At 33.4% G+C, this 14,597-nt stretch overlaps 1 protein-coding gene and 1 pseudogene across 3 annotated transcripts; both read right to left on the bottom strand.

The window, feature by feature from the left end:
* Positions 1-1,363: 1,363 nt before the first annotated feature.
* Positions 1,364-8,737, bottom strand: LOC105434307 (glucose dehydrogenase [FAD, quinone]). 3 transcript variants are annotated; one of them, XM_011649990.3, is made up of 3 exons: positions 4,050-4,332; positions 3,776-3,815; positions 1,364-3,316 (listed from the first exon to the last, which is right to left on the bottom strand). In XM_011649990.3, exon 3 carries the CDS (start codon positions 3,292-3,294, stop codon positions 1,396-1,398), a length of 1,899 nt encoding a protein of 632 aa, XP_011648292.2. In that variant the 5' UTR covers positions 3,295-3,316; positions 3,776-3,815; positions 4,050-4,332; the 3' UTR covers positions 1,364-1,395. The 3 variants fall into 3 exon arrangements, with proteins under 3 accessions (XP_011648292.2, XP_011648289.2, XP_011648293.2); XM_011649987.3 differs by lacking the exons at positions 3,776-3,815; positions 4,050-4,332 and adding an exon at positions 7,930-8,737; XM_011649991.3 differs by lacking the exon at positions 3,776-3,815.
* Positions 8,738-11,449: 2,712 nt separating this feature from the next.
* Positions 11,450-14,157, bottom strand: LOC148938279 (uncharacterized; annotated as a pseudogene).
* Between the last annotated feature and the right edge of the window lie 440 nt (positions 14,158-14,597).

The following is a 14,597-nucleotide window of genomic DNA, read 5'->3' as shown; positions in this document are numbered from 1 at the left end:
TAATATCTAATCTATTATATAATATCCAAATTTTATATATCCATATTTTATATAATCTTATATAATAGAGAAGAGTACTGTGATTGGCGTTATTGCTACTTTGTAAATGATGAACTTGCGAAATGCTAAAGACTGATAACAGCATTACTGCGATAATCTATTGACAGGTTGTATGACAGTCGTGATGGACAGTTATATTATTCTTTATAGCTTTATTCTATTAAAACCTTCTTTCTCATATTCAATAAAATATTACTTAAAAATATATTATTTCATTTTAAATACAAGTATATTGCTACGGATATCAGATGAGTAGGCCATTTTTATTTGTCAATAATGCGTGCGCAGTAAAGGACAGATATTCCTCGATATTTTGCTTCTCTCATCGTTCTGCCAAACCCAACTGGTGGTATAGAAGAATATATGGTATGCGGGGTCTACATTATATGTCTAGTTATAAGGCTCATTACACGTGAAATGCATGGCATAATAAAAGATATTTATAATTCTTAGAATTAAAATAAAAAGATGAAGAGTAAGTTGAACCGAGATTAAAATTAATCTACATTGGTGGAATCGGGCATTATCGACTAAGTTTATCGCTTATAGACAGTGCTTATAAGCAATGTTAAGGCCGTAAGATATGGTGTCAGATATGGTGTAAAGAAACAAGGGCTGGATTCCGTAAAGCGTATATGCGCGCATTTTATTACAGTATACAGTATACAGTATACAGTATACATATTACAGTATAGGTATTTACCTATAGTTCATGTCACGTGCACTGGAAAGACCAATAATCACCGATCGTATACTGATCGCTTTGTTCCGCTGAATGTATTTTCAATTGTTCCAAATAATTATAAGCGACGAAAAATAAAAGAGACTAGATATTACGTTTTCTCTATCCTGATTAGACATTTTAAATTTTGATTTTATTTAACGTGCGTCATGACAATTCTATCAAGGATAAAGATAATGAATAAAATAATAAGATAAAAAACAATTCTAACATTTTTATAATCTTTTTTGTTTATCACAGCATGGCTAACGATAAGAAATGCTTTTGATTATTTCGATTATTTATTATTTTGATTATTTCTTTAAAATTTATTTAATTAAAGATTTGTTCTAATGTAAAATTGCGCGAATAATCATCTTTAATTTAAAATTGATAAGTTAGCGCGACACACACACACACACACACACACACACACACACACACACACACACACACACAAAATATACACTCGCTCACTCACTCTCTTACGCTTATCTTTCATATATTTAAATATATACTTAGTTAACTTTTTACATATGAGAAATTAAGAGGAAGGAAAGAAAAAAAAAGACACAAAAGATGTTTGTATGTAAATAGCATAATTTATGTTTCTTCTACAATTCATCTTTATCTTCTATAACCATCCAGTCCTCCTTGATGAAATCTGCACCTTTTTCGGCTATCATTATCGTCGGCGCGTTCGTATTTCCTCCAGTAATTGTTGGTATAATAGATGCGTCAATGACTCTCAGTTTTTGTATTCCGTGAACCTTTAATCGAGAATCCACGACGGTTGTTGGATCGTTTTGAGGACCCATCTTTGCTGTTCCTACGGGATGGAAAAGCGTGGACGACATATGTCGCAAGTTACATCTCCAATATTCATCGGAATCAGGTTTTGCGTAACGACAATCAGGAATGTCCAGATGACGCAGCCGCACTTTGTGACGTTTGAACGTCTCGGTGTTGAGCATCTTCTTTAAAAAGTCCAAGGATTTCAACATTGTGTCTACATCTTTCTGTTCGGAGAAATAATTAGCATAGATTCTAACAGGATCTGCTGGATTTTTGCTACGTAACAATATTTCACCAACGCTCTTCGGTTTTAATAGAACTGATAAAGGTTGAAGTATGTCTGCTTCTGTCAAAATTTGCGCCATCTCCCGAGCTATCTCTGTATCTATGTGCAAGCTGTTAAGAATATTTATCATCTCGTACTCATGCCATTGCGATATATGGAGATGAATAAATTGAATGTCGGGATATTTTGCTTCTAAATCATGTACATTGACGAAACCCATGAGATCGTAGCCACTGCTACTTGCCAAAGGTCCTTGATTGTACAATAAGTACTTGTAAGCTATGTCTAAAATGTACTTAGATGATGGCTTTGGTGTCGCGCTCTCATTCTTATAGATTAAATGTAAGCCGTACCACGTAACATGATCTTGAAGATTTTTGCCAACAGGTAAATCAACAACACTAGATATTCCCATTTCGCGTAGATGCTTTTCGGGCCCAATACCGGAAAGCATTAAGAGTTGCGGACTGGCGATGCTACCAGCCGATAGGATTACCTCTTTTGAGACTTTTATGTTGATCGATTTTTTATTCTTTAAAGTCACGCGAATCCCGATTGCTCGAGTATTATCCAAAAGAATAGCGTCAGCTCGAGTGGACTTCATCACGTAAAGATTGCTCCTATTCCTGATCGGCGACAGATAGGCTTTCGAGACGCTCATTCTACGACCTTTATCCAAAGTTCCTTGAGCTATGCCGTATCCGACAAATTTGTCACTGTTGATGGTATCTAGAATAGGCACACCTAAGTCGCGAGCGGCGTTAAAAATCATTTCATATACATCTGGTTGGCTATAATTGTAATATCTGATACGCAACGGTCCTCCATAACCGCAATATTTGCTTTGCCACATGTCGTTACGTTCATGACCGCAGCTTTGAGATTTCTTAAAGTATGGCAGAACTTGATCATAACTCCAGCCTTCGTTACCCATGCGGGACCATTCATTGTAATCTTCATCACTACCGTAAATATAAAGCATGGCATTTAGCGTCGAAGAGCCACCAAGAGCTTTGCCTTTTGACCATTTACACGTCTTGTTTTTGTAACCTTGGCAAGCGAATTTCTCATTTTCAACATTGTAGGCATAATCCTCCGGTGATTGTAATTGCGAGGGAAAAAGCCCGGGAACTTCACTAAACAGTGAGGGATTTTCACCAGCTTCGATCAGTAATATCTTCCAGTTTTCTATTTCGCTCAAACGATTGGCCAGCACAGATCCGGCGCTTCCACCACCCACGATTACGAAATCAAATTCTGTATCGGAAATCGCAATTTCTTCTGAACGGTCTGGAGGATAAATATCATCGTTCAAGCTACATTGCGCCATTAAAAGCGTTTGTATCAGATATATGAAGACATTCGCAGAAGAATCACCCACTGCAGCTGTAAAGTTTGCAGCATTAGCCAAACATGTCTCCATATTGGACATCAGTTGGATGCACGATTTAATTCTATGAACACAAAATATATAGTTATATTAGATTATATGTAGGTCGATGTGTAGTTGTAGGTATAGAAAAGTCATTGAGACAAAAGATCAAATTAACAAATAAAATACATTTAATTTTTAAAATAACATTTAATATTTAATTTTTGGTATAAATTAGTAATACAAACACAAATTTGCTCAAAATTTCAAGATTTTTGATGTTTTAATGGAATAACTTTAAATATCAATATTGAATGCGCGCCAATATTGAATGCAAACGAGACGAATAAAATTTTTTTCTAATAAATAAAGTATAATGTTTCATTTTGAAGAAATTATTTCTTTTATTATACACTATTTTTGTGTCTTTATTTTATGTTATCCTCATCCACGAAAATTTTTTTTCAAAATTCTCCAACGCAAAACTGATTCATTCAGCTTTATCTTTAAATGATTATCTTTAAATATTATCTTATCTTACCTTATCTTTAAATGATGATAACAATTATTCTCTGTACAACCTTACAAAACATATTAATTTTATTCTTTGGTTTTATTCTCTTATATAAGCATTTTATATAAGCACGAAGGCTTGCATAATAAAATCAACAATTATTTGAAGAAAAGAAGAAAAAGTATAAGTAAACTTGCCACTTGTGTATCATGATTTATTCAATATTTTATATATTAATGAAAATTCACGAGCTCGAATCAAAATAAGATTTCAGAACACTAATTCTTTTAATTTTAATTACCCAACTTATGTTGTCATCTAGAAATTTCGATATTCACTAGAGGTTTGACTGAAGCTGTTAATAACTGACTCGACTAACTGAATCTGATGATCTTGGATATTTGAAATAATTTTTCCAACTTTCCAAGATATATTCATTGTAATAATAATAATAATAATAATAATAATAATAATATAAAAATACAAGGAGTAAAAGTAGGGATGTGAAGACGATAACATATCTTATCTTTTAAGCAACGAATCAACTCATGCATTTAAAATTAAACTCAAGTCTTTTAAAATTACTGATAGAGTGCAAAATTATCAAAGAGTATACAGAGTATTCAAATAATCCTGAAATGACAAGATATCTCGAAAACAAAACATTAAAAAAAAAATTAAAAAGAAACATATTAATTAGAAAAGTTGTTGACTATTAAACAGCATTATTACATTAGATGGATATAACAGTTTTTTATTTGACAAGGTCAAACTGTTATGCCGATCCAATATACTTAATAAAATCCAAGATTTTTTAAACAGTCTATTTTATCATAAATATTTCAGAAAAATTATCAGAAATATTGAATACTTTTATTTAAGTAAAATTTGTTTTATTTGTCTATTTATAAAGATTAAAAAAGGTTGGTGATGTATTTACCGACTATCTTATATGAGCAAGAGAACAAAAAAGAACTTCTCTGTATCATAACTTTCAAAATTTTCTTTATTGCATTTTTGACATAAATATAATGTAGATTATATATTCTTGAATTATTCAACGAAGTGTATACATAACGGCTTGTTTACTGTTAAACTAATCTTTGGACTAGGATTGAATTTCATTATCACTAACACGATTCGTTATCACTAACACGATTGTATTTTAAAGTGCAATCTTTTTTAAAAGCATTACAGTATTTAAATTGATAAGAAACTAAACTTTACCTGAGACATTATATTTATAAATATAATAATAACTCTGTTGTGACTAAATAATAAATTTAATCTGTAACTGTTGCTCCGAATTGTGAGCGAACTCTACATGTATTATTAATCGATATTTGCGAGCGAGATAACAAATGAGAGACCACGACGTGTCATTTGCTTATTAGGTAGGCTAATATTTGATATTATATAAATAGACAAGCATGCGAAAAGACAAGAAGTCGAGATCGAGTAAGCGAATTGAGCAAATTGTAGTAATACGCAAAATAAAGACTTTAGTTGGAGAAATGATTCGAGTATCTATTACAAGCCCGTACATGGTCCTTCGAGCCGGATTGAGAATAAGGCAATTAACAATTACGATTAATAATTAAGCAACTGCGAAGATGAGCGCGCAAGAATTACACCGCCAACGAGGATATATCAAGGCAAAACAAACACATATTTGAAAGTTTGTGGAAAATGTGGCAAACCAGAGAACATCGCCGAGCATCGAAACGGTCACAATATATTCAAAAAAATTAGAGCAAGTGTACAAGGAATTTAACGAAATACAGCGGCAATTGATATGCGTTATCGAGAAGAATAAGCTGCCAATTGAAGATCAACGAGAAGACGATATATTTGAAGAACGATACGTAGAATTGAGTGCAACATTGTCGAGATGGACTGCTGCAATTAAACCGACTGTAAGTACAACTAATGGTAGCGAATCACTTGCACAAGTAATAGAGCAGCAGACAGAAGTAATTAGAGCGTTAAATTCAAATGGTTCAGATCGATACCAGAGTCAAACTGCCGATAATCAATTTGCCAATCTTTTCGGGAGAAATAGAGGACTGGACACGGTTTTCTGATATCTTTACCGCATTAATTCATAACAGCGATTTATCGGCAATTCAAAAGCTGCAATATTTGGTCGGTGCATTGACGGGAAGCGCGGCAAAAATCATCGAATCAATCGAGATTTCGGCACAGAACTACGAAGTGTCTTGGAATCTTTTAAGAAACCGTTACGAAGATAAGAAAGCTTTAAAGCGAAGACATCTTCAATGTTTATTTGAAGCATCTAAGGTCGAGCGAGAATCAGCCGTTGATATTCAAGAATTAATAAATCATTTCCAAAAACATCTTCGAATTGTAAAATCCATGGAGTGTTCCACAAGTGAAACATGGGCGGATTCTTTGATACTATATATGGTGGAGAAGCTAGACAGAGTTACTTGGCGCCGCTGGAAAGAGAGTATGGTCGACAAACTGTTACAGTCGATTTATTATTTGACTTTTTACAGCGACGTGTGTAAATGCTTGATCGATTGGGCAGCGCATTCCAAAGAGAGGAATCGAACTATAGAGGAGTGGCAGTGAACTCCATGAAAGATGAAGCAATGAAACATTCGTAACGACGAGGTCGTTAGGAAGAATTGATAATTCGAGAGTCGCTGGGAGAAACGAGGCCTCAAGATCTGCAGGAAGAAACGAGGCAAGGACATCTAGAAATAATCAAACTGTAAGTTTAGCCGTGTCAACAGTCGGGCGCTGTTTTATATGTAGCGGTTCTCATTTGATATATTTGTGTGAAAGATTTTTAAATCTGTCTGTGCGAGAAAGAATTGACGAAGTTAAGCGATTGAAGCTTTATTTTATTTGTTTATGGAACGATCATTTTGTTACCGTTTGTCAACTAATACTGGGAATTGATTATGCTGACTCTATTGTTACAGTTGCGAATAAGGGCCGAAGACAAAGAAGTCGCAAATCATATATTGCATTGTTCATATGCTTTTCGACCAAAGCGGTTCATTTAGAAGCAGTCAGTGAGTTGACATCAAGTGCGTTCTTGGCTGCATTGCGCCGTTTTGTGAGCAGACGAGGTTATCCGCAAAAAATGTATAACGACAATGCCACTAATTTCGTCGGCAAAAAAGAGAGCTCATCGGACAATCAGAACATTTTCTAAATCGATAGAGGAGTATTGTACATCTCAAAGCATAGAATGGAAATTTATTCCCCCCCATGCGCCTCACATGGGTGGTATTTGGGAAGCAGAAATAAAATCATGTAAATATCATTTAAAAAGAATTGTCAGCGAAACGCGACTCGTTTTCGAGGAACTTATGACTGTTTTAGCTCAAATTGAAGCTTGCTTAAATTCAAGAGCATTATGTATTATATCAATTGTCCTCTGATCCTAACGACTTACAGGCTTTGACGCCCGCACATTTTTTAATAGAGGGACCGCTTATTAGTCTGCCAGATATCGATGTATTAGATGTCCCTATTAACAGACTTGACAGATGGCAATTGACTCAGCGTATAACTCAACATTTTTGGAAGCGATGGAGTGGCGAATACTTAATGTCATTGTAAGGCAAATGCAAATGGACAATCAAAAGAGAAAATCTAGCTGTTAAACATAGTCTTAATTGTAAGCGACAATATGCCACCCTTGCAGTGGAAACTTGGCAGAATAATCGAACTTCACCCGAGAGTTGATAAAAGGGTTCGCGTGTTAACTATTCAAACCGAAAATAATGTTATCAAGCGTCCAGTCACTAAAGTTTGTAAATTGCCTATCGATGAAAAATAAAATTAATCAGGATTTAGTGGACCGGATGTTGGTGACTAAATAAATTTAATCTGTAACTGTTGCGAATTGTGAGCGAACTCGACATGTACGACTGTTACTAATCGATATATTTGCGAGCGAGATAACAAATGAGAGACCACGACGTGTTATTTGCTTATTAGGTAGGATAATATTTGATATTGTATAAATAGAGCATGCGAAAAGACAAGAAGTCGAAATCGAGTAAGCGAACTGAGCAAATTGTAGTAATACGCAAAATAAAGACTTTAGTTGGAGAAATGATTCGAGTATCTATTACAAGCCCGTACAAACACTCAGCATACAGATATTTCAAAAATATTATTTGTAAAAAGAAAAAATTTACCGAGATTGGAAATGAATTGGTTTTCTTCTTTTCCTCCTTTTTATAACTATATGATTCAATACAGGATTAAAACAGACCAGAAGACAATAATGGTGTGTCCGAACAAAATCAATAAAAAGATGAACAAGAAAGAATGCGAAAGCACGAAATCGAATCAAAAATTTTGCGTAAAGACAAAGTATATCTAAAAATGAATCGATCAAATGACAACAGACACAGTTCGACTTAAACTAATGTTTCTTCGCAACAGCCTTATGCGTCTTCATTCGCTAGCAGATGACGATTGCAAAATATTGAAAGTCTTCCCTCTCTTTTCTCTGTGTTCTTATACCGTTATCTTTCTGACTTGTTTTTATAACTCGTTTCGTTGCCAGGTTTATGCACAGCGAAACTCGTATCGAATAGCGGTAAGATGTCCGTGGCTCTACATACGCAAAACATTAAGATAAATAGAAATCATATAGTCCAAGAACAGTTGCACTGATGAAAATTTTTTTATCTAGAATTTTTTTACTCTTTACAGTTTATCTAAAATTTTAATAATAGCATGTTTAGATGTTTCATCAAGCTCATAATTTTAATTAATTTAATTTTAATGTACACATTTAAATATTGTGTGTGTGTGTGTGTGTGTGTGTGTGTGTGTGTGTGTGTGTGTGTGTGTGTGTGTGTGTGTGTGTGTGTGTGTGTGTGTGTGTGTGTGTGTGTGTGTGTGTGTGTGTGTGTGTGTGTGTGTGTGTGTGTGTGTGTGTGTGTGTGTGTGTGTGTGTGTGTGTGTAGGAAATAATATTCTCGGAGAAAAATTAACGAAGCGACTGAGATTCGAACTCGGGATTCTTTGTTTACGAATCTGACACTCAGTCTGCGACCACACGATCACAACAGCTTCGCGCTTATAACAATTTCCGAATCCTACCAACTATTTATGCCTTAACTATTATGGCTTATTATGGCTATGTTCCTATATATATATATATATATATATATATATATATATATATATTTATATAATAATATGTTAGGTGTACAAAAAAGTTCTGAGCTTTAGATTTCATACAACCGAAATAATTTAAATTTTATATATTTTCTCGCTCTTTTGCGGTTTTAAAGTGTTGACATTTGGCCTTCTAAAATGCCATGCGGTTTGGCGTTTGATGCACATAACTTCAAAAATTAGTAGTGTTCACGATGGCAATAACAAAAGAGCATATTCGATTTTCCATCCATTTCGCGTTTCATCTGAAGAAAAATGCTGCTGAAGCCATTGCAATGATTTGTGCTGCATATGGAGAGAACGTTGTAAGTACTACATGTAAAAGATGGTATCAAAAATTTCGCCAAGGAGATTTCAGTCTTGAAGATGAACCGCGTGCTGGACGCCGTCAAAAGATTGAAACGGACGAATTGCAAGCACTGCTGGATATAAACTCTGCGCAAACTGAAAAAGAGCTTGCAGAACAGCTTGGCGTTACGCAGCAAACCATTTCCGTACGTTTACATACGATGGGAAAGGTTCAGAAGGAAGGCAGATGGGTTTCGCATGAATTGTCCGAAGACAACAAAAATCCTCGGCGTGACACTGCACTCACTTTGCTTTCAAAGTTTCGGAAAAAAGATTTTCTGCACAAAATCATTACAGGCGATGAAAAGTGGATTCTTTATGATAACCCTAAACGTAGAAAATCATGGGTTGACCCTGGTCAATCTTCGACATCGACGCCAAAGCCCAATATCCACGCCAAGAAGGTTTTGCTCTGTATCTGGTGGGATTGGAAAGGTGTGTTGTATTACGAGTTGTTACAACCGGGTGAAACAATCACGGCAGATCACTACCAACAACAATTGACCAATTTGAGCGATGCATTAGAAGAAAAGAGATCATTTACTGGCCAAGGATGTCGTAAAGTGATCTTGCTTCATGATAATGCTCGACCACATGTTGCGAAAGCGACTCAGGACCATATCTTTGCGTTAGGCTGGGAACCTCTCCCGCACGCGGCGTATAGCCCAGACATGGCGCCTTCCGATTACTACCTATTCCGATCGCTGCAGCATCATTGGCTGATACACATTTCGTGAGATTTGAAGAGATACGAAAATGCATTGATAACTTTATCGCTTCGAAGCCGGTGAGCTTCTATCGTCAAGGAATTCGCAAGCTACCCGAAAGATGGCAAAAGGTCGTTGATGCAAACGGGGAATATTTCGCTGATTAATATTTTTTTGTTTGTTTTTGAATAAAGATTGAATTTTACAAAAAAAAGCTCAGAACTTTTTTGTACACCTATATTTCTGTAATCTTAGTGTTATGATATTTGACATAACAATGTATCGGCAATAATCTGATGCAGTATTTTTACACGTGTGTATTGATTATGCAATATGTACGCATTTATGCTGTTTATTTTTACTGAGTTTATAATACTTTGTTTTGCATCATATATACAGTAATCTGTCACTTCTAGACTTTGCCCAGAGTCAATTTCATTGATATATTCAGCATATTTTTGAATTCAAATTGTTATCATATTGCTCCCTACAAAAATAGAAGATAAACTTCAAAAGATCATAACAAAGATAAACTTTTTTCTCGGAGATTCCTTTTAATATAACCGGAGAAAATATAAATTATGTATAGAAATTACCCTTTTATTAAAAAATGACGAATTCCAATAATATCCAAATAATTCTCCAAAATAATTCAAGTACATCTTTTTTGTAAAAATTTTATTTTGAAGAACTTACCGTCGCGAAGTCAAATAAATTCGAAATAATATCTTTCTCTTCGATTTCACCCTTTTTCTCTTTTCCACTTCTGCAATGTCAGAAATAATTTGAAGTATGACAAATGATATTTTAAAATTATCAGTAAAATTATCATATTTATTATTAAAAATTCTAATAAATATGGATAATTTAAAAAATTTGATGTCATAAAATTGTCTTAAGAGCTAAGGCTACTCTAGAGTACGAAAAATAAGCCTAATTCTAAGAGTTTATTTCAGGAATGTAATGAAAAGAATAAAAAATGTATGTACAGATCTTTAATCTATATATTTTTAAGTATAAAAAAAATTTTTTTTAAAGTAATTTTGCCACAAAATGGCGGCGCTAAAGTTTTATAATAGCATTGTCTTCTCGTGGATAATGCTCCGCGGCCGGAACAATAACTCCCGCAATTTTAGAACAAATAATCAAATTTTTTTAAAACCTACATTCCAAAAGACAAAGACGTATGGAAATTGTAATATAACGTTTTTTATAAAAGTATGAATTTGAACAAAAAGTTAAATTTTTGCTTAAAAATTAGGTAAAAAATTGTTTATAACAAAAAAAGTATGCAACATAAAAAAAATCCGTACGTCTTTCTGTAGAGAATGCAATTGAGAAGCTATAGTTAAAATTTCAAATCGGTAAAGATTTGTTCAAGTTATGTTTCATGCCTGTTAAAAAAATGTCGTTTTGAGAAAAACGCGTTTAAAGTTTTACATATAAAATCATACAAATTTTTTATATACCTCTAATCTGCGATGCCCGCGCCATATAGTTGGCCTTCTAAGTTAGCGTTCTCTTTCTCTTCTTCCTTTCTGATCGATTTTAAAGAAAGTCTAGTTCGTTTGGCTTTCATAAGTCAGCGATTGCTCGGACAGTTTGATGCGCGTCACTCTACACAGAAGTTGTAGCAATTTGAGCCACTTGTCATGCCTAGGACTTCCATAATGCGTATCACTAGTGACAAGCCATCATTATAAACACAAATAGCAATATTTGCTGCAATATCCAATACAACTTTGCCACTGGAAACTGATTTTGGAAACATCGTCCAGACTTAGAGAATTAAAGCTTTCATTGCTGTTTTGGATAAAACTACCTATTTGGCACCTATGCAATGATTGAGAAGATCATTGTTGCCCAACTCCTCGTAAATAGCTTGGAATACCTTTTCAAATGCTTAGAATCGGAGCGCGCCGCACTGACAAGGGAAGTATCGGAAGTGTCCCCCCCCCCCCCGATTTTAATACCTCTGTGAACCTGACACTCGACTTTCGAAAAATTAACTTTTTTATACGGAAACAGTTAGTATTTTGTTTATAGTTGTTGGTAGTAACAATAATTTCGTTTGTAGTTCAATCCATTAAAAGATATAAAATTTAAAAAAATAACTTACATCCGACATTAAATTTAGTTTCGTTTGTAATTGAACTATTCAAAAGTTATAACAATTTAAACAAATCGTCAGGAGTGAACTTTGCCATTTGTTTAAATTGTTATAATTTTTGAACAGTTTGACTACAAACAAAATTACTAAAGTACTACAAACTAAAAGTACTACAAACAACTACAAACGATTCTGAAAAAGATTGCGTAAGTGGATTTAAAATATTTTAATGTCGGGTGCAAGTCATTTTTTTAAATTTTGATATCTTTTAATAGATTGAACTACAAACGAGATTATTGTTACTACAAACAACTATAAACAAAATACTAACTGTTTCCATATAAAAAAGTTAATTTTTCGAAAGTCGGGTGCCAGATTCACAGAGGTGATCAACATTTATATTTCATAATATCTTATTATCGCAACTCTACGCAAGAAATAGATTTGTGGAGATGTAATTTTATCTAGATATATTGTTTACATAAACATCGGGTGAAATTTTGATAAAAATTTCGACACCTTTGTTTCATTCCTTCAGTTCTTCTTGAATTTACTACTTCTTCAAAATTCAACTGCTTTTCTTTATATATCCGAGATATTATCGACATAACACTTATTTTACATAACATTTACATAACAGTTACATAACATTTTTTTACATTGTATGCGTAATTTTCTTCGTTGTCAGTGAGTTTTTTTTTTGCATCTGGTATCAAATGCAGTTTGAAAATCTAATGACTCTTTCATTTTAATTATTTAAATAATTATTTATTTAAATAGCTAATTTATAATGAATTTAATGTATCTTTATAATAACTGATTATTTAAAAAAAAAATTTGTTGGACAAGAAGGATGAATAATCTTGTATAATATGTAGATCATGTATTATTATGTTTAAAAATCTTTAAAAAATATTATCAAAATTAATAAATTGTTGATTAAAAAATTCTTAAGTTAATTAAAATGAATAACTATAATTTTAATTTAAAGAATTAATAAAATAAAAAATGTATGAAAATATAAACAATAAAAACTTCTATAACTTTTTTTTTAAGTACATATTTATTTATTAAGCTCGTATCTCTCGGTTATATCAATCGATAATATTTTAGAAAATGAATTAATTATAAAACTGCGAATTCACTGCGATTTGCATTCTTTTATACTAACGTTCATGCAAATGCTCATGTAAATAATATATGCAAATAAAACTATGCTTTAGCAAATATATTTCTTGCGTAGCGTTGCAATAATAAGACATTAATATACAAAATATAAATGTTGATCAAAAACTAGATTCATAACATTGCAATACCGTAAGCATTGCAATAGCTACCGTACGACCAAAATTAAATAAATCATATTTTATAAAATTAAATAAATCATATTTTATAAAATCATCATTTCTTTATTTGTAACTTATTTCTAAATGTTCAAAGTGCTTCGTATGTTTTTTAATACCTCATCAAAAATATTTGACTTCCGTTAATAAAACCTGCTATCATTATTATTATTGTTACGACCGAGCGGTGTTCCGCTCGACGCTAGTCTCATACATTTCCAACTTGAAGATTGTTCCTTGCCGACGCGGTCGTCAAACAATTGTCAAGTGTTGTTTTAGAGAGAGAGAGAGTCGTCGGCGCGCGAGTTTGAGCTGTATCACGAATGAGCTGTATCGCGAATTATTAAACTGTGAAAAACTGTTGTTATCGCTCCTGTGCTTAGTGCCTAATAAAATGTGTTTCTTTTCTAACCGTCTCTTCCTTTCCTTGCGTGAGAGTGACGCGTGAGAATAAACTCGCCGCGAGTGCGACACTATTATTACTATTCTCATTATTATTATTATAAAAAAACTTTTATTTCAATAATTATTGTTGCACTGATACAGTACTGATGAACTGCATCATATTCACTTTTAACATTGTCCCGCGCAGCCAACGCGGTATGAGATAAATACGTATGAAGCGTGTATATAGAGGTATTTCTCGATCATTTCCCAAAAATGCGATTTCGGAAAATAACTTTATTATATACCGTTGTATTCAGCATAAAATACTTTTGAATTCATGTCCTTATAAAAATTTAAAAATTTTTGAAGAGGGAAGGGAGGCTCGAAAATATAACATTTTTGAAAAATTCGAATACGTCGTTGTAAAGTGCACTTGCAGCCGTAAAACTTTTATTTAAAACATTTTTTGAGATCTTTAACGGTTTGGACTCAGGAAAAAAAACCGATTTTTTTAAAGGGAAGTTTCACCCTCTTAACGTTCAAGAATGCAGATAAAAAAAATATGTGTCTCTTATTTTTGTCTATATTTTAACATGGAAGCTTATTAAAATCGGGGAGGGGAGACTTCCGATATTTCCCTTGTGAATCGTCGCAGCTGCTCGGAACGCGCGAGGTGTCACAGTCCAATTCGAAATACGGGCTCTTACAAATTCCCCCCTCCCCTCTCTCCGCATAATGGACATCATTTCTTATTTTTACGACCCTTAGACACCTTTTAA

Source organism: Pogonomyrmex barbatus, unplaced genomic scaffold, assembly GCF_055798465.1.
Source record: "Pogonomyrmex barbatus isolate J1 unplaced genomic scaffold, ASM5579846v1 scaffold1, whole genome shotgun sequence".
Lineage (NCBI taxonomy): Eukaryota > Metazoa > Arthropoda > Insecta > Hymenoptera > Formicidae > Pogonomyrmex > Pogonomyrmex barbatus.
This window is presented reverse-complemented; position numbering and strand designations above follow the sequence as displayed.